At 37.8% G+C, this 18302-nt stretch overlaps 1 protein-coding gene across 2 annotated transcripts in view; it reads right to left on the bottom strand.

The window, feature by feature from the left end:
• Positions 1 to 1845: 1845 nt before the first annotated feature.
• LOC100013981 (plasma kallikrein) overlaps positions 1846 to 18302 on the bottom strand; it is a 29501-nt gene continuing 13044 nt past the window's right edge. The window contains exons 7-16 of one of the 2 annotated variants that reach the window (XM_007496031.3): positions 16998 to 17157; positions 16263 to 16369; positions 14938 to 15124; positions 14537 to 14649; positions 13969 to 14134; positions 12456 to 12631; positions 11057 to 11143; positions 7403 to 7542; positions 5040 to 5234; positions 1846 to 2059 (exon numbers count right to left, since the gene is read on the bottom strand). In XM_007496031.3, the coding sequence (XP_007496093.1) occupies positions 5076 to 5234; positions 7403 to 7542; positions 11057 to 11143; positions 12456 to 12631; positions 13969 to 14134; positions 14537 to 14649; positions 14938 to 15124; positions 16263 to 16369; positions 16998 to 17157 (1295 nt within the window). In that variant the 3' untranslated portion in view covers positions 1846 to 2059; positions 5040 to 5075. The remainder of the gene's footprint in view (positions 2060 to 5039; positions 5235 to 7402; positions 7543 to 11056; positions 11144 to 12455; positions 12632 to 13968; positions 14135 to 14536; positions 14650 to 14937; positions 15125 to 16262; positions 16370 to 16997; positions 17158 to 18302) is intronic. The other variant, XM_007496030.3, reaches the window with a different exon arrangement.

Genomic DNA, 18302 nt, shown 5'->3' with positions numbered 1-18302 from the left:
TGAACAAATTGTGGAATATGTTGGTGATGGAATACTATTGTGCTAAAAGGAATAATGAACTGGAGGAATTCCATGTGAATTGGAATTCCTTCAGGAATTAATGCAGAACCAGGAGAAAGTTATACACAGACTGATGCACTGTGGCACGATGGAATGGAATGAACTTCTCTACTAGTAGCAATGTAATGATCCAAGACAATTCTAAGGGACTTATGAGAGAGAACGCTACCCACACCCAGAGGAAGAACTATGGGAATAGAGACGCAGAAGAAAAATATATGATTGATCAAATGGTTTGAAGGTGATATGATTGGGGATGTAGACTCTTAAACAATCACTCTATTGCAAATAGTAATAATATGGAAATAGGTTTTGAACAATGATACAGGTAAAACCCAGTTGAATTGCTTGTTGGCTCCAGGAGGGGGGAGGCAGGAGGGGAAGGAAAGAACATGAAGCATGTAAACCATGGAAAAACATTCTAAATTAATTAAGTGAATACATTTATTTTAAAAAAGATATATTTTGAATATGTTAGATTAAATCAACAGAGTGTTTTCCCTAGGCATTAAAGGGGACTGGGAAAGGCTTCTTGTAGGAGGTTGAATTTCCCCTAAGGAAGAGAAGATGAGGATTAGGACTTGGTTAAAGCTTTTGCATATAGAGTACCTAAGTATCTTGGGATATTGGTCTGGAAGCCAATGATTCAGATTTTTCATTTGATCTATTGTTATTGTCTGTGGCTATGTTGGCAGGAAGGCTCCTCATTTAAAAGAGTTCGGTTTTTTGAGTTTCTCTTTTTTTGTAAGAAGAGGAAATTTAATCTATTCCAGTCACAAAGGGGATATTCAAGATGCATTGCTTTTATGTGAAGTCTCAAGGCAGGATGACAAAACCCTTTGTTCAAAAAGATTTTAATGGAAAACAGATATGTGAGATTAGATAAGATCTTGAATGTTCCTGTACTGCTTATGGAAACCACATATTCACACCCAAACAATGGTGAAAAGGAGGTAACTCCTGTCTCACAGCTTAGGGAACAGAAAGCTTCAGAATAAGAGAAGACCTTTACTGAGGAAATGTTTAGACTCTTCTATAGGAAACTTGAACTCAAAGGTTCTGCCATTTTGTTGCAACTCCAATGCTTCATCATGACTTTCATTCTATCTTGGATTCCAGAAAACTATGTAGGATAGTCCAAAGCTGTGTTGGGCTTTACAGATTTTTAGTATAGCCCTGACAAAGGACTGCAATGCTTATCATTTGGGAAATAACATGCTATCCATTAATCAGCCAATTGACAAACATTTATCAAGCTCTTACTATGCTCTTGTTGTGTTTGTGTGGGGTGGTCAGAGGTGACTAGCACTCTGCTGTGAGGGTTTTGCTGAGCCCGTATCAGGGTTTATCCACCTTTAGGGTCCACCTCATCCAATTCTCTTATGTGGCTTTAAGAAGCTATAGAAGATTACAAACACATGAAACCAGCTTGAGGCTAAACAATAGGCCTAAAACCTTTGAGTAATTTAGGGGGTGTCTACCTCAAGCACATGAAAACTACCTCCAGAAGAAGGGGCAGAGGAAAACAATTTGTTCTCATGGCCATGAAGGTGGTGGATGCAGGCGCTGTGGAACATTTAGAGCTTGGTCAGACCTCAAAAATGCCAAGGACATCCACTGCATCTCCAGCCATCGCTAGACATCATGACTTTCATCTTGCCACCGGACTTTGAAGACTGGAAGAAAGAGTGAGGCTGATGACTTTGTGCAACTCTGCCTTACTTAAATCCAAGTCATGTGCAAGTCGAGATGTCATGGGTCCTCCTCAAAAACCAAACCCAAACCAACCAAGTAGGTAGAATTTTAATGGAAGATAATCTCACAGAGAAGGTTCTAGCAGTTGAGGGGAATGGGAAAAGTATTTTGCAGAAGGTGGGATTTCAACTACATCTCGAAGAAAGCCAGGAAACAGAAGTAAGGAAGAAGAATACTCCGGCCTGAAGTCCAGATAGGGAATGTCCTCTGTGAGAAGGAACAAGCAGGAAGCTTGGTGCTGCTGCTGGAAAATAGAAAACAAGGAAGAGGGAGTTAAGTGTTAGAAGACTAGAGAGTAATTACATTGGAATTAGAAGACCCCAGTTCAAATTCTACCTCTGGTGCTTATTATTTGTCTGACTGGCCCTTAGCTTGTTTTCTCCTCTGCAAAATGAAAGGGTTCAACTGGATGGTCTCTATTCTCCCTCTTGGGGTTTTGGCATTGAGGCTTCCTACCAGCAGTATGCACAGATTCTTTTCAGTTATAGAAATTCATGAAAATGAATTTTTACAGGAAAATATTGAACTATGGTTATAAAGACCCATCAGGACTAACACAAAGGGCTGAAGTTTGGATTTTAGAAGGGGGGAGCCCTATTTTTTCCTTATAATTCCATTGTTTTAATTAAAAGGAATCAAAGTGTTCATTAGCTCTCCAAAAGTCAGGTCAAATGTGGTTTATAAACATCAGACACAAACTGGAGATAAAAGAATGCCATAGCCCCATATTTTTCTTTAACTGAAAAATAACCCAGGTCAAAGTTCCAACTCTCAATTACAGGCTGAGATAGTGACATCTTGTTCTTGATTTATTATGGGCACCAAGATTCCTGTTTGTTTTTGTCAGTTAATTGTTCCTTCTGCCAACTCTCTTGATCATTCAGTTTCTGATTGTTTCTCTCTTTGGAGAATTATGCAGACTTCTAGGTTCATCATCTGCTTGACTTTAAGCCACTTCTCCTTTCCTTTTTATGTGCATCATAGGATGTAAAAATAAAAACCAAACAAATAGAAAAGGAAGAATGAAAGGAAAGAAGGAAGGGGGGGAGAGAGAGAGAGAGAGAGAGAGAGAGAGAGAGAGAGAGAGAGAGAGAGAGAGAGAGAGAGAGAGAGAGAGAGAGAAGAAATGAAGGAAAATAATTCAGTACACTTCTGTTCAGCCATTTGCAATCAGTTGGGGTAAAAGAAATATAGGAGACCATAAAAACCATTTCATACACTAATAATTATAGTTAACATTTATATAGTGTTTATTATGTTTAAGGCAATGTTATCCCAATTTTTACAAATTAAAAACCTGAAACATTTCTGCATTATCTAAAGATTTACATTGCCCATTCCTATTCCCCAAACTATATGTAACCTCTGAGGCAACATTTTACACTTTAAAAGTGTCTTGCCATTAGTATTAGAGAGCTCAATTACCCCCATTTAAGTTCCCTGATACTAAGAATTTCTGTGGCTACCAGGAAAATAATAAATTCTTTACTATAATTTGTAGACAGCACAATGAAGCCACAGCACTTTAAGAAGACATTTCTGTCCTGCATAGTCACTGGCCTCATAGTTCTAGGACTTTATCTCCTTTGGAGTATGAAAAGGTCACCATGCAAGCAACTCTGCTCATTCATAATTTAAGGATACCACCTATTGCTCAAATCCCATCATACTTTTAGAAATAAAGAGACTGAGGCACTGAAAAATGTTGAAGGGACTGTAGCAAATCAGGCACATTGATGCTCTATTGGTGAATTTGTGAATAAAATGATCTGGAATTATTCATGAAAAGTTACTGAATAGTGCATGCCCATTGAGCCTTCCATCCTAATGCTATCCCTATATATAAAAAGAGATAAAAGAAAGAGGAAAAGAGCATCTTTCTGGACAGAAGAGTCTGTAGACTCTTTTGTGGTGGCAAAAAACAAGAAATGAAGGAATCATCCATCAACTGGAAAATGACGAACAAATTGTGATATACGAATGTGATGTCCACGTGTAGTATAAATTATTTTGTCTGCTTCCTTCACTCTGCATCATTTCATGCAAGTCTTTCCATGTGACTTTGAAGTAATCCTTTCCCACTTTCTTATGCCACAACTATTTCAAAGTAACATGGAAAGACTTGCATGAACTGATGCAGAGCAAAGGAAGCAGATAAATATTTATACCATACCATTAATATTATGAAAAAGAGCAATTTTCTGTAAATTGTTTATATATTTTATGAATGTCTAATGAATGAAAGGAGCAGAATAAGAACAATTCATCCAAAATAGCACCATTAAGAACAAACAACTTTGAAAGCCATAAAAACTCTGATCCACATAATGACTCCCCATGATTCCAAAGGCCCGGTCATATAACATGGTATCCACCTCCTGATGGACCGGTAATAAATAGATTCAGAGTGCATTAGGAGACAGGTTTTTTGAACACAGTCAGTGAGGGAATTTGTTTTGTTTGACTATGCATATTTGTGCAAGGAATTTGTTTTTCTTTTCTCCCCAATGGGGCAGGTGGTGAGAGAGAGAGAAAATAGATTTCTATTAACAAAAAAATAAAACTTTAATTTAATTTAATTTCTTTTTTAAAATTAATTTTCATTTTAAAATATTTTTCCATGTTTACATGATTCATTTTCTTTCCCTCTCCTTTTCCCTCACCCCTCCCAGAGCTGACAAGCAATTCCTTTGGGTTGTACAAATGTTGTCACTTGATACCTATTTCCACACTCTTCATTTTTGGTATGGAGAGATCTTTTAAAGCCTAAACCCCAAATCATGTACCCATATATACACAGGATAAATGGTGTAATAAAACTTTAATTTTAAAAAGGAGAAAAATAGAAGCAGAGGAGCCCCAGACCCACTGGTAGCCACCCCTCTCTACCATGAAGAAGGTCCCCACTCTCTGCAAGCCATCTAAAACACTAGCCACAAAACGAGGAAGTCACATTTCTCCAAACTTTTATGTGCTGTTTATAAGGTGATCCCAATATGAGAAAGCCATTTTTACTATACCCAAATAAACCAAAATCAAAACAAAACGCTGACTTTCTTATTGTGGTGACAGCTAATTCATAAACATTAGAGACATTCAGATCTGATTCTGATGATCCCAAAGGAGAAAAGGGCTGGGTGGGGTGGAGACAGTCTTCCAAATGAGTTGTTACATCTTATAGTCAGACTATTTGTAAAAGACTCTTACAGCCTCGCTAATGTTACCATTCATAAGAAGACAGCCTTATCAAGGAAAGTCACTCAGTTTCGGGTGTTCTCCAGGATCCAGTCCAAATATGCAGTCACTTTGGTGTAAACCCCTGGGTGATCCTTTTGACCACACCCATCTCCCCAGCTGGTGATGCCAACTAGCTTCCATTTTCCATTATGAATACAAGACAAGGGACCACCTGAATCTCCCTGTGTCACAGAGGGTAGAAGGACAAAATGGAAAAAGTTTGAGAGAGATGGCTTCCAAGTCAGTTCACATATGGTTTCTGTAGTCAGACATTTAAGCCCATTCATATATGTACTCTTTACTTATTGGTACTTGATTAACTTATTGATGAATGCTAAACCTAATGGTCAATATGAGTTTCAAAAACACAATATAACTGTATGCCCCAATAAACAAATAATTGAACATTGAAAAGCTTTCACACAGTAATGTTCTAAGCACCTTTTCCCAGTCTTGTGCTTATTATAATACTTTAACATCTCCATGTAATCTTAGTTGCTATGGAACTCATTTAAACACAAGAGATTTTTGACTGAATTGATTTTTTAAAAATCTTTGCTTTCTATCTTTATAACAACTCTAAAACATAATGGCAAGGGCTAGGCAAACAGGGATAAGTGACTTGTCCAGGATCACATAGCTTGGAAAAGTCTGTGGTGAAATTTGATTCCAAGTCCTGGCACTCTAGTCACTGTGCCACCTCGCTGTCCCCAGGACTATTTGGGGGTGATAATGTACCAAAAGGTTCTATTTATTAAGGGGTTTTCTTTATGAGGAAATGTCACATGTATCCCTAAAAATTATCATAATAAAATTCCATTTTTAACCTTTCAAAGATATCTTACCTCCTACCAATGGGCACCTGTTTCTGAAGATGACCGCCTCACCCCTTTCCTGACTACAAACCTTTCCTCACACTCTCTCCTCTGCCTACTGCCCAATCTCATTTCTCCTGACCACCTACCACTCCATTGGATCCATTTCATGAACATTCATTAATGGGGTACAAAGTTGATAGACTTGAAGAAAGGATGAGGGTCTACCCAGATATGCTAGGGATGGGGTCTGGTATTGTATTTTTGTTATCTAGTAGTATTCAACCAAAGCACACCAATACTGTCCACAAGGTTTCCTTGGCAAAAATACTAGAGTGGTTTACCATTTCATTTGAATTAAGATAAACAGGGATTAAATGACTGGCCCAGGGACTGTGTGCCAGTAATTATCTGAGGATGGATTTGAACCCAGGTCTTCCTGACTCCAGGCTCAATGCTCTTTCCACTTCACCACCTAGCTACTCTAGCTGCCTCTTAGGCATTTCAGAGATCCTAGCAAAATATTTGACAAAGCCAAATTGGGCTTAGAGAGTGGCCCAGTCCACTTCTTCAGTAGGATACACATTTAACAGCAAATAATTCAATTCAATTCTAGTGCAAGGGAAAAATCTTCAACAAGTACTTATCCATCAAAAAGTGTCAAATTATTTTAAGTCCCTATGGACATGACTTCAGGAAAGAGAATAGCTCTATGTAATGTTTTTTATTCTTTTGTTATTTCCCTGTCTTAATCAATAACCAAGTTCCTCTGTTATAGAGATGAGATCAACAATGATGAAAAAGGAATCTAGTTTCTATTATATTTGAATCTAAATAGAGTCCAGTCTTATATCATCATCATCATCATCATCATCATCATCATAGCTGAAATAGTTATTCAATTCTAAGGTTCATAAAACTATTACCTTTTGTACATTCTCTCATTTAATCATATCCACAGGGCATCTGAGAACTTTGGCCTATGTATGATTTCAATGATAAATAGATATGGACATTTAAAGGAAATGGGACAGTCATATAGCCTAGTTTTTAATGTGAAATTGATTATAGTTTTATAACTTAAGACCTAGGAGACCCTGAGGAAGCCACTTAAATTGTCTGAACCTCAGTTTCCTCATTTTTAAAATGTGCATTTTGGACTACATGATCTCATATTGAGCCTTTCGATTCCAACCTATACTTCTTCACATCATTCTTTCAACTCTGAGGGAAGGGAAGAAGAAAATAAGCATTTATTGAGCACTATGCTAAGTGCTTTACAAGTATTATCCTATTTGATCTTCACAATGACTTATGTTGATGCTGTTATTTTCCATATTTATAATTGAGGAAACTGAGGCAGAGATTAAATGACTCATCCAGGATCACTCAATTAGTGTTTGAGGCTGGATTTTGAACTCCAGTCTTCCTGATTCTGGGCTCAGTGCTATATCCAATGCTCCACCTAGTTGAATGCTTTTGCTTAGCAGTGCCTCCCAGATTGCCAATATACATATAATAGATTTTTTTTTTACCTTACAAGAATCTTTACCCCCTTCTTTATCATCAGCACAGATCATGTGATCTGTTACTTTATATTGTAGGTACTTTTTCTGGCATTCTTCATTAGATATTAGGGGAATATTAGCCTTCAGGAGGGTATTTTGAATTTCACCTAACAAAATAAAAAGAATATTGAAATTAGTATAAAAAAAGAATGAGAGGTGGAAACAAAATTAGAGTTTGGAATTCTCTATTCAGGCCCTTTGGGTAAAACCTGGACATTAGAAGTTGGTAAACCAGGTTTTTGTGGCTTAACTTTTGATGTCATCATACATGTGATCCAGAAGTCCAGTCAACAGGAATTTTACTAAATACCTACTAAGTGCCAGGCACACAAGCTATGTACAATATAGACAGAAAATAATCAAAAGGAGGAAGACACCAGCATTAAGTGAGATCAAGAATAGCTTCATGCAGAAGGTAGGATTTCAGCTAAGACTTGAAGAAGACAGGATTTGAAGATGAGGAGGGAGAGCCTTCCAGGCATGGCATAAGGGACAGCTGGTAAAAACACCTGGAGTCAGGGATGGTTATCCTTCATCATAATTACCCATGGTCTAAATCCTGACACAGAACTTCTAAGCTCATCATTTTCATTTACTGTCTATAATCTCACATTCTAGTTCTGTATTATTCAAATAAAAATAATCCAAGCCAAACTTTCTTTCCATTCTCCCTTTCTTACCAACCTCTGCCTCCAGCAGAATCAATGAATGATGTGCTAGTAAATATTTAACAACTCGCTCTCTGGAGGAGAAATTGTCCAACACAATTTAAGTTGAATTTGCATTATTAATATTTCCTCCATAACTTTCTTAAATCTAGACAATCAACAAAACAATAAATCAAGCTCTGATTCCTATTGTTTACTGCTTTTTGAGATGTAAATGCCCATAGTGAAAATTTAACCATAGGCTCTTGTGAGGCAGTTCAAACCAACTCCAGCATACTTCTGAATGATAAAGTGGAGAACTCTCTCACTCTCTCTCTCTCTCTCTCTCTCTCTCTCTCTCTCTCTCTCTCTCTCTCTCTCTTTCTTTCTCTGCCTCCCCCCCCTCTCATTCTCTCCCTCTCTCCCCCACCTCTCTCTCCAAGTACCACATCTGATATTTATTTGTGATCTTAAAAGATTATTTCACCATTCTGAGTCTTCATTTCCTCATCTATTAAATGAGGGTGTTGGACTAAATCAGAGGTGTCAAACTAAAGGCTGGCAGGCTACAAGTAGCTCGCAAAACTTCAGAGTGCATTTCAAACCAGATAAAGCTCATAAATATAGACCAAGAAGGGACCTTAGAGGACATTAACTCCCTTATTCATCAGCTGAGGAACTAAGATACAGAGAGGCTCAGTAATTTCCTCCAAATCACAACTATTTTGAAATATTGAAGTAAGCAGACTTGAAAGCCTTATGTAACCCTGATCTTTAAGTGAAACTAAATAAATAGCAAGTCCTTCCTCTCACAGTGGGAACTTTAAACATGTGAGTTGGAATGAGTCATTGATTTAATATACATTAAAGCAAGCACCTATAGTTTCCAAAGCCTTGTGTTAGGCACAAGGAGAAATAGAAAAGGTAATCAGACCATCCCTGCCTTCATGGAGCTCAAAGACTAGGTGAAGTGATAAAATAGAATTATAATTATAATATATGATATTACATAATAGTAATAGTTAACATTTCTATAGTGCCTACTATGTGCTTAACAAATATTTTATCCTCACAATAACTAGGCTGGGAGGTAGATGCTTATTACTCTCATTTTTAAAGATAAAGACTCTAAGGCAAAGAGAGGTTAAGTGATTTATTCGAGTCTCACAGGTACTAAGTGTCTGAAACTAGATTTAAATTCAGGTCTCCAGACCCAGTGTTCTATCCATTGTGCTATCTGGAGGACTGATCAACAACAAGAGCTAGGCTTGAATCCTGCCTCTGACATTTATTCTGAAACTACAACTACTATTTTTCCTGTATACACCTTGTTTGCACAGATTTATTTGCTTTTCCTCTCCCCATTAGAGAGTCAGTTTTTTGAGGGCAGGAACTGACTTTGAACTTTTTGAATCCACAGTAATTATCATAGTCCATGGCATATGGTAGGTACTTAAGAAATATTTATTGACTGCCTGACAGATTACCTCATGGACTGCATTGAGGATCAAATGATTTAATAAGTGTAAAACATAATGCAAACCTCCAAATACCATATTAATTCTGCTGATACATATATCAAAGAAATTTAAAATAAAGAAGAGGTTGATAAGATTATGCAAAGGGCAAATAGCTTTTGAATGAATGGAAGTATATTCCTATTTTATTTTTTTAAATCTCTACCTGTGATTCACTGATGCAAGAATGACCAGGGCAGAAACTCCTTCTACCAACACATATCTGCATATTCCTTTCTCTCCTTTATTCTGGTAGAGAATTGCTTCAAGAATTGACAGGCAAAATGTTTGCTGACTAACAAGACAGTATGCACACATTCCTACACATATATACCTATTTGTATATGTACATATATATGTATAATATGTGATTTTATGTTTGTATCCATATTCATGCATGTGTATAATTTTAGAAACATATATAATATATAATGATAATATATGTGGGAGAGAAAATTCAGAGACTTTTGAAATGGAAAAAGCCTGGAGAGACTGCAAAGATTTCATCAGCAGTAAGAGGGGATGGGTTGAGAAGGTTTGGAACCTTGGGAAAGGGAACAACCCAGAAGGAGTCAGTTGGTCTGTTCTCTCTGTTTTGAGACTGGCAAAGAGAAGGTCCACTTTTGACTGGATCCTGATACAAGAAATCTTTCCTTCCCTGAAACTGATCACAATCCTCCCAAAACAACAAGTGGACAGAGACTTGGAAAGAAAAGGAGTCCATAAGAAGACTTATCACAATCTCCCTTTACCCTGAACTTGAAGATACCTGCAGTGTGGTGTCAAAAGCCAGGCTTCCACACTCTGAACCTCTCAGGGGCTCAGACCACCAAACCTGGGTTGCCTAACTTTGGGGGGAAGAGTTTAGCTTGCTAGGGATCTCTTTTCCCTCTTCCCTCCTGACCCTAATCTACCAGCTAGTTCAACCTTATCCTTCATCCCTGTTGTTTAGAATAAACTTATTACCAAATTCTAATTCACTCAAGACTGAGTGAAGGGCAGTTATAGCTAAGAGGGGAGATAAGTGATCTCTCTCTCCCTCGAATAAGAAGCTTGCTATTGAGGGGAGGCTTAGTGAGGATCCATCATTAGAGAGGAATGAAAGGGGGGGAGGGAGATAAGGACAGACTCACCCTCCTACCTCTTAGTCCAAAATCAATATCAACTCCTCTCTCTGGTCTTGCCTTGAGGGAGGGAAGACTCTATTCTCTCCCTCTCCTCTCTCCCCACATACAAGCCCCTTTATTACATATATAATATCATAAGAAACACTCAAACCCAGGTCTTATGGAATCCACTCCACTGCTAACCCTCTAACCACTGCCCCATGTTGCCTCTCATTTGCTTTTAGATTAGGGCCTGACTCCTCTGAATTGCCCCAGATTTTTAAAAATGTTCTTTCATTTTACAACTGAGGCCCTCTTCATGAGCATCTTTTTTAAAACATCACTCCTTACCTTTTTCCTGGGTATAACCCCATCCAGTCACCCAGCAGTCCTGATATGTATTTTCTTCTGAAGGCAAGCAGATCGAACTTTGGGAATCTGGATTGTAATTGTTATATTAGAATTTGGTTAGAGAACAAGAAAAAATTCTGATTTTTTAGACATTGCATATGCTCTATCCTGCTATAGAAACCCTAAGAATGAGATCTCTCCCCTTTCTGTTAAATACCCAGTAATGCATTAGAAATGATTATAGGAAATAGGAAATTTATCATCTCAGGGCATTATGGAGATTAGAAATTGCTGAGTGCTTCCTGACTACCCAAAAGCTCTAGTTTACCATTGGGAAAAATTTTAATTTCTTACTTCTTAAACCTTATTTAGAATATGATACCCCATAGCATGCCTCCAAATCAACCTCTTACCCTCTAATCCAATATTACCCCAATCATATCATCAGGTGCTTAATTATTTAATGAATTTTAATTAATTAATGCTTATTAGCCCTAAACTGATGGTATCAGTGTCTCCATTTAAGTGTAATACCAAATGACAAGTTGATAAGGTTCTATGTTTGAGACTACCACCCAAGGACAGCATTGTGCCTTTCTGATATCTGGAGTATATAATCTGGATTTAATCTTAATAATTTATGATATATCATATTTCAGGCTGATATTTCCAACTGAAAATAATCTATAGCTTACTATGCTGGAAGATTTTTTTTTGGTTGGAAACAAGACTTTCTTTCCTATAAAGAACAGAAGCAATTAAAATTTCCTACACCAAAATCCAAAGGCTGTCAGGAAAGGAGTTCAATGAAAATATAACTTTAAAACATTGTACAACTCTCAACCCTGCCACCTTGCTTCCAGATTTACTAGATTTACTTCAGGAGGACCATTACATAGTTGTGAAACACAACTAGTATTGTGGACATGGACACTAGTCCATGGCAGAAAAGCCTCAAGATAATCTCTTGGACAGCACTTTAGACAACCCAAATCTAGTCTTATTTACTGATGGTTCTTTTATGAGGGATGGCATATGCTACACTGGAGCTGCTCTAGTCACAGAATTTGCCACTGAGTGGTCAGCTTTACTGCCCTCTAATATTAGTGCTCAATGGGCAGAACTCGTAGCCCTGAAACATGCCTGTATAATTGCCAAGGATAAAAAGGCAACAATTTATACAGAGTCTAGATATGCTTTTGGCATTTGTCACTCAGTCGGTATGCTATGGCTCCAGAGAGGATTTTTAACCTCAGCTGGAAAATCTATAGCTAATGCAGAAATTATTAATGAAGTCAAAGATTCAAAAATCTCCATTTATATAGCCTTATGCAAAGTATTGCAAAATTTAAATATAGAAAACTCAAATAGACAACTTTGTGGTGAACAGTCTACATACCAGTGCAATTCAAGGGAGTGTCAAGCTTTATTATGGCAATATCATGTCCTATTTCTGAAATTTCATATTGATGGTGAATAATAATCTCCTTTGCTCTGGAGAAAGGAGTGTCTGCCTGTATTTCTGATTGATTTAAAATGCCAGAATAAATTCTCCAAATATCAGGTGATGATAGGCTAGAGGTTAAAAAGAGAGAGAGAGAGAGAGAGAGAGAGAGAGAGAGAGAGAGAGAGAGAGAGACATCTATGTAAAAAATACTTAAAAGTTCAAAATGCCCTGTTTACTCCCCAATTTAAAACTCTGATATGACCTTTCATCTCTTTCTGTCACCTCCCTTCCCCCAAATTAGGAAAACAATCAGCCTTTCAACATGTTATGACCTCGACATATTTTAATCAACTCCTTTTCATTTCCTTTTGGAAATTGTATAATTTAATTAGAAAAAAAAACTACAACTGGTTTTTTCTGTATCATATTTTAGGTACCCTATTTCTGCCAATGGCAGCAGTCCTCAATATCTGATGTCATGGTAAATGAGCAGCTGCCTAGCATTTATAGAGTACCCTAAGGTTGATAAAAATGGTTTAAACTTATATTTTCTCATTTGATCCTACCTTCTTCAGGAAGCCTGTCCCATCCTTTTTAATTCTAGTGCCTCTCCTCCTTTAATTATTTCCATTTTGTCCCATATGTAGATTGTTTGTATCTATTTATTTACTTTTGGTCTCCCCCATTAGATAGGGAGTTCCTTAGGTCAAGAACTATCTTTTGCCTCTCTTTTGTAACCCCAGTACTGAGCTCAAAGCAGGAGCTTGGTAAATGTTTATCTGTTGATTGACATGTGGGCTGATTCTCACAGCAACCCTGAAAGGCAAGTATTATTGGAATCTCCATTTTATATATATACAAGGAAATTGAGGCTAAAAGTGGGTAAGGGAATTGCCCAGTGTGAGATATTTGAACACAGATCTATCTCCAAATGTAGAGCTCTAACCACTGGATGACAAAGCTACTAAAAGCAATGAAATCCATCTGAAATGTGTTAAGTTACAGCATCTTTAACACAGTCCAGCAGAAGTCCTTATTGCTTGTCTTGACAGTGCATTCATTGCTTTTGGGAAGATGTCTAAGGCTCTGCTCTAAAAGGAGCTGTCAATAATGGCATGAATAACATTTTACTATGGGAAAACTTTATTGTTGCTTAACTTATTGAAAATACCTCCTCTTTTTGTAGAATTTTCAGTTATACAGATTGTCCCCTTCTTCCTTCCTTCCTTCTCCCCCAATTAATCCAAGTTAATGGGACCATGTTATATTGCATGTAAAATGTAAATCAATTCTCTAAAATATGCTAAGATGTATTCAGCTTGGTACACATTTAAACCTGAATAGCAGGTAATATGAAGCCAAGGGAAGAAGGAAAATAATTCCTATGGAACCAACATGGTAATAGCAAAACATTCCCCAATATTCCTCCCCCTTCTATTTGAATCTCAACAGAGTTGGTACTCACCCATCAAAGCAATGGGCTGCTGTTAAGACCCACTGGTCCCCAATGATTGAGCCTCCGCATACATGACTCTGTGTTCTCAGTTTGACTTGTAAGGAGACTTGCCATGGCCATTCTTTCAGAGAAGATGGCTTTCCTCCAACAATTCTTCCAGTGAATGTTGGGCAAACTAGAAAGAATCACAATGGCAATGAGAGGTGATATGCAAATAACATTTCCATAGCATAGAAAGTGGTGAAGCATTCTATCTACATTATTTCATCTGAGACTGACAACAATTGAGAGATGGTGCAAGTCTAATTATTGTCATTTTATAGATGAGAAAACTTCATCTTGGGGGAGAATGATTTGCTCAAGGTCACACAATGAGAATTTGAAATTATACTTGAGTCTTCAGATGATGAGAAATGTTGAAACCAGTGCCCAGAATGATCTAATTAATAAAGCTGAGAACCTTCACTCTCAAGATAATTCAAAACAGTGGGTACATTCAAAAGATAGGGATTAATTGAATTAGAATATAACAAGATACCTCATTACAGTAAGAAGGAAAAATGAAGACTTTACTTACCAGAGATACTTGGAGTTTTACATAGTCTTAAAGTATAACCAGAAATACCTTCTGTGCCATGTATTATTCTAGTTGGGGCACCATCTGAAGATATTTTTAAGGAACATTTACACCTAGAAAGATTCGTAGAAGAGGAAGGAAGGAAGGAAGGAAGGAAGGAAGGAAGGAAGGAAGGAAGGAAGGAAGGAAGGAAGGAAGGAAGGAAGGAAGGAAGGAAGGAAGGAAGGAAGGAGAAAAAAGAAAGAAAGAGGGGAATGAAGGAAGGAAGAAGGGAAGGGAAGAAGAAGGGAAGAGGAAAAGAAAAGGGAAAAAGGTGTTTTTTAAAAGATATTAGCTTGGATAAGTGGTAAATAAATGCAAGAATTTTGTTTACTAGTTTTCAAAAAGAAAATCAGTCATACTTGTCTTCCTTGCATTCTCCTCTGAGGCTTGTATATGTAAAAAACTGACATCGGATTGTGTTTGTACAACTTTGTTGACAAGCTTCAGGCCCATGAACATAGACATCTTCCAACTTATCCCCTTCAAAGTCCATACCATGATAAAAATTCCAATGGCATTGAACTCTACTAGTCAAAGACTTGAGCCCTGGAAAACACACAAATAATAAAAGCTAGCATTTATAGAACACCTTAAGACTTGCAAAGTGTTTTACAAATATCCTATTTCATCCTCACAACAGCACTGGGAGATAGATATTATTATTATCCCCATTTTTACAAATGATAAAATTGATACAAAGAATAGTTATGTGACTTGCTCAGGGTCACACAGATAATAAGAATCTGAAAGAAGATTTGAACTTAGGTCTTCCTGACTCCAGATCTCTCTCTCTCCTCTCTCTCTCTCTCTCTCTCTCTCTCTCTCTCTCTCTCTCTCTCTCTCCCTCTCTCCCCTCCCCCCCCCCGTATATTTCTCTATTTCTTCTTCTGGTCTCTTACTCTGTCTTTTCTCCCTTCCCCCACTATGCTCCCTCTATCTCTCTATCTCTCCCTTTGTCCTTCCCTCTCTCTGACTCTAATTCTCTTTTCTCTCTCTCTCATTCTTTCTTTACTTCTCTGTCTCCCTTTTTCTATTTCTCCCCCCTCTCTCTGTTTCTGACTCCTTCTTTTATCCCTCCCTCCCTTCCCACTCCTTCATTTTGCTAGTATAAGGAACTTATTCCCACCAATAGAGATCAGCTCCAGTTCTGAAAGTTTATAAGGAACACTGAAAAGTTAGGGGACTTGCCCAGAGCCACCTGGCTAGTAAAAATCAGAGGCAGATCTTTTATGCAGGACTTCCTGATTCTGAAACCATCTCTCCATCCACTTATCCATGTTGTTTTTCTCTACAAATATTATCTCCGTTTTGCAAATGAGAAAGTGGGTGTTCAGAAAAATTAAGTGACTTATCATGGTTACATGACAGTTAGTATTCAAAGGTAGTGAACTAGAACCAGGAAGGACTGAATTCAAATGCTGTTTCGGACACTTATAATCTGTGTGACCCTCGTCAAGGTCCTTAACACCTTAATACCTCAATTACTCATGTGTAAGATGAAGGGTTGAGACTGGATAATCTCTTCCACCTTCAAACAGCTCATCCTACAAACCTAATCTTTCTATGTACCAGTACATAGCTTCCCAAGCCTCTACACCACACAATAACCTTGTCAACCATCCAGTCTAACTCCTTCAACGTACTTGGACTCATCATTTATTGTTTTCTTATTGTACCACATTACCAGTCACATCCTCGCAGTTTAGAAGACTATATCCTGACTCAGCATTGTCCTGTGGTATTTTAGAACTTGGTTTTCCACTGTTTGATGTCATAAGAAAACACATATTTCTACAAGGAAATTGAAAAGAGCATGAGAAACACTAGGTAAGTCAGTATGAGAGCACTTAAAATACAGCTCTTCTTCAGTGACAGAGGGATTATTATTCTTTTTTTTAATTGTGACCTGAGGCACTTTAAGGACTAGAACTTTGTAATGTTGACAGAAGATAAGTAGACTTTGACACTGATTTCAAATAAAGGCTTTACTGAGATAATTGGGTTTGGAAAAAGAGAAATCAAGGACTTCGGTTGAAGGACTTCTTCTCCTAACTAAGCTTCCAACATGTTCTGCTGCTCAAAGAATTTTGTTGTAGAAAGCTTTTGACTCAACCCTGTGATTTCATGAGAGTAGGGAACTCAAGTTATAATAACTCCAGGCCACAATGTGGGTTAGAAATTTGTTTATAGTTTGCAGTCTAAAAAAAATTGCCTAAGGCCTTGGAAAGCTAAAAGACCTACTCAGGAACACATAGCTAGCAACTGGTTTCGTGTCCCTGGCACACAGTCATATAAGAGTTTCATAACTGTAAGGCCAGGCATCTATTCACAGCACTAATCACTATTTTCAAAAGAGACAATCTCTAAAAAATGAGAACTATAAAATTTGTTATAAAATAATAACTGAAATCCCACATACCTTTGTGATTCTATATGCCAATTGCTTGTATAGAATGTAAAAAATAAGCAATTAGGATGGTAGGTACAAATAGTACGGCATACAGAACGATCTGGGGCAATCACACTGCCAACATTTTCACCAGAAAATGAGAGATGTTGAAAAATAGTCGTTGAGCAACCTGTGAAAGCACAAATATAAATCACGACTCAGCATTCCACATGCTGTGTTTCATGTTGCTGGGCAGGGGACCATCTTCTCCCCTTCCCAACATAAGTCATCCAAACCCCAATCCCAACCTTCCTCTTTTCCTTTCTTCACCAGACTCTGACCACCATCCCAGCTAGAGAATTCTTCATCTCACGCTGACCTTCGCAGTGGAGATGTCAGTCTCCTCCACACTCTTCACATTTCAGAGCAGACTTACTGCTGCATCTGAAAGATTTCTAGGTCTTGATTCACCTTGTATATCTAAGACCTTTGAACCTTCCTATAGACCAGTGATGGCGAACTTTTTCGAGACTGAGTATCCAAATTGCAACCCTCATGGTACATGTGAGCCCCCCACCTTACCACAGACAGGGGAGGGAGGAAGTGCTCCCATTGGGTTGCTGGGCAGAGGGGTGGGTGATGCAAGAAATGTCCTCAGGCAGGTGTGGAGAGGGGGAGGGGATAAGCCCCCTCTGGCATACATGCCATAGGTTCCCCAACATGGCTATGGACCCTGCTGATATGTACTTCTCTATGTGTTTTCTCTTCCAATTAGAATGTAAGTCTTTGATATCATGGACTTTCTTCTTGTTCTGTTTATATTCCCAGAACCTTAGCACAGTACTTAGCACATAAATGCTTTTTAATTAATGTATTAGTTCATAACTAATAATATTGAAATTTATTGATTATTATCTGTTGGCGTTATTGTGCAAAAGAGTTATAACATTAATCCACTCTTCCTTTGAAACTCAGTTCTCTTAGGATCAGAGGTTGGGCTAGAAGTAATGGTCTGTGTCTATAATTCCAGTTACTGAGTAAGGTGAGGCCAATAGATTTCTCAACCTCAGGATGTGGAATTACAGTGGGCCATGAAGATGTGGGTGTCCACATTAAGTTTGGCATTAATTAGTAATTGAGCCCCTGGGAATAGGAAGTCCTTTAGGTTGCCTAGGGAGGAGCAAATTGACCCCAGTTGGAAATAAAACACTTCAAAAGTTATTTGCTAATTAAAAGTAGGACCAAGCCATGTATTGCCTGTACTTTTATCTGAAACAAGATGGAGAGACAGTCTTTAAAAAAAAAATCAGATCTAGACTGAGAAGAGACTGGAGA

The sequence above is a fragment of the Monodelphis domestica genome, chromosome 6, assembly GCF_027887165.1.
Source record: "Monodelphis domestica isolate mMonDom1 chromosome 6, mMonDom1.pri, whole genome shotgun sequence".
NCBI classification, from domain to species: domain Eukaryota; kingdom Metazoa; phylum Chordata; class Mammalia; order Didelphimorphia; family Didelphidae; genus Monodelphis; species Monodelphis domestica.
The sequence above is the reverse complement of the archived record's forward strand: the minus strand, read 5'-3'. Positions and strand labels throughout refer to the sequence as shown.